The 2,500-nt window shown below is 38.3% G+C and overlaps 1 protein-coding gene across 1 annotated transcript in view; it reads right to left on the bottom strand.

The window, feature by feature from the left end:
* rims1b (regulating synaptic membrane exocytosis 1b) overlaps window positions 1-2,500 on the bottom strand; it is a 140,411-nt gene that overhangs the window by 53,623 nt on the left and 84,288 nt on the right. The window contains exon 11 of the mRNA XM_063208858.1: window positions 2,168-2,208. Coding sequence (XP_063064928.1) covers window positions 2,168-2,208 — 41 coding nt within the window. The remainder of the gene's footprint in view (window positions 1-2,167; window positions 2,209-2,500) is intronic.

The following is a 2,500-nucleotide window of genomic DNA, read 5'->3' as shown; positions in this document are numbered from 1 at the left end:
ATCCCCACCTTTTAGCCTAACGCTGTGTGTTTGTCTGTATGTCTGTTTCTGTTTGAGTGTGTGTCTATCTGCCTATATTCCTATATTCACTGCCCACATTCAAGTTTTTTTTGACATTGTTATTACATTGCTTAAAGGTGCACTGTGTAGGATGGTGGCCATAGTAGGTATTGCAACTATGCAGCTCATTGAAACTGTGCTGCCTATTGCCATATTTGACCTTATCATGAATACTTACTAAATAATAAACTCATATTTAATAGTATGACCAAAGTACAGTAAGTTTTGCAGCTAAAAATGGCAGGCAATCCCCCTTTTCATGTATGAACAGTGCGATTTTTCCAGTCTTAATGAATACTTAAAATGTGATGTGGTGGACAGTTTTCATGAAAAAGATAACATTTGTGAATGGGCAGCATGGATTCTGAAAATAAACTACTACAGATATTACACAGTGCACCTTTAAGGTAGGCTACAGCTGTCCTAATACAACACAGTAGCAGAGAGATGTTAAGCAGGAACTCCCCGATGTGATTTCACATTGATGGCATATTTTACAATAAAACTGCTTTCCATCTCCTTCCTCTCCTGGCCGCCACGCCAACAAAACCACCCCCCGTGTCCGTACACACGTCACCTGCTCACTTAATAATTTAAGAAATTCAATTTCATTAATTCACACAATTTCAATGTGAAAGCCGGCCATCATTGTAGCATAGTTTGAAATGGCATCTGAGTAAATGTGTCTGAGGCACCTGGGGTGAATTTCTCAAAACCAAAGTTGCTTACTACATTAGCTACTTTGTTGTTTTCAATGCAATTTCCCATTGGCAACTACCGAAGTTGCTAACAGGCTAACAACTTCTCTTTTGAGAAACTCACCCCTGGCCTGCTGACTCAGCCCATCTGCATTTAGGGGGTGCAGTTCCACACAATGCCTGCAGGTGGAGTAGTGACCCTACCTACGTCTCTCTCCCTCGGTCACCACAGCAAGAAGAAGAAGAAAAGGGAGAGAGAGGGAGGTGTGGAGGTGGACAATACACAGCACACCGTTTAAGCTGGTGTAAATGAGCTTGTTTGAAATTGTTCAAGCATAATTTAGTGGACTATAACAGCGGTGTAGTCTACTTTTTTGTGGTGGGTATACTGTATATTTCAGCATTGTTTGAGGTGGGTATACTGTGTATATTTGTGCTATTCTAAATAATGGGTCAATCAATTTTAGGTGTATACTGAAATCCCTGAAATTTTGAGGTGGGTAGCCTTTACTACTACATAGACTACACCACTGGACTATAATACATACATGGACATGGTTTTACTGACACAGTAGCAGTTAGATTTTGTCACTGTGACGTCAGAAAAGTTTTTTTTTAAAAGCAGAACAGGATTAACAGCTACAAGTTTGAGGCAGAAAAAGTTGCATCTATGGTACATACAGGTCTATGTATCGCTCTACCACTGAATGCAACTTAGGTGCTGTTTCCACGTAGCTGGATATTTTTATATGTGGATATTTTTTTCTCCTGGTTGCATTGGTTTTGCATTGGTTTTGACCTTCCGTTTCCACGTAGCAGATATTTAAAATCCAGGTATAAAAAGCAGGAGAAAAAAATATCCTGTTTAGGGGGCTGAAACACATTTGTTACAATGGAGGATTTATTTTTATCCACATGTTGCGTTCACACCTCAACAGGAGAAAAACAATACCCTGCTAAAAAAATATCCTGCTATGTGGAAACAGCACCTTAGACCTGCTTTGAGTGCATTGAAATGTTTGGTGTTTGAAGGTGTCTGGCGCCACATGAAAAGGGTAGGCTACATGTGGAAACACCACTACTCATTTGAAGACCGAGGAGTTTGCACAATACCATATGAAGAGTTCAGATGCAAAACCCCCTAAGTGCCTTTTCAGAAAATAATCTTAACAGTACATAAATGTAAACCAAACCAACAACGGGGTTCTCTAAAAATATAGAAGTGCAGGTCTACAGAAATGGAGTTAGGGGTTTTTGCATCTGAACTCTTCATATCAAGATATAAATGACAAATAAACGGTATATAGGTTATTCGGTGTATTAATATAATAATAAACCATTAGTTCTCCATCATTTAACCATTTATAGCAAACGGCTATTATAAAGAGTTGCAAAATATCAAGACTTACATGCCATACAGCTGGGTCCATGGGGTAGCACTCCCATTCAGCTGTGGAAAGAAACAAATATTGATATATGAGTTGGTGTGGCAGAGTATATTGACTATAGGCAACATCCAATCCTAAAAATAATATTGATGAACATAAATGAAAACATGGACATTCATTGTAACAAATTCAATACCAACACATCTGGCTGCATGTGATACACTGCAACATATTTGATGCATCTCACATTTAATTGATTTAAAAATAATAATAATAATAATAATATTTTCTTCTGGTGTTCCAGTTCAAACTTGATACTTGCACAACATACCAAGTCCCCTCATTTCTCTAAGC

The sequence above is a fragment of the Engraulis encrasicolus genome, chromosome 1, assembly GCF_034702125.1.
Source record: "Engraulis encrasicolus isolate BLACKSEA-1 chromosome 1, IST_EnEncr_1.0, whole genome shotgun sequence".
NCBI classification, from domain to species: Eukaryota; Metazoa; Chordata; class Actinopteri; order Clupeiformes; family Engraulidae; genus Engraulis; species Engraulis encrasicolus.
This window is presented reverse-complemented; position numbering and strand designations above follow the sequence as displayed.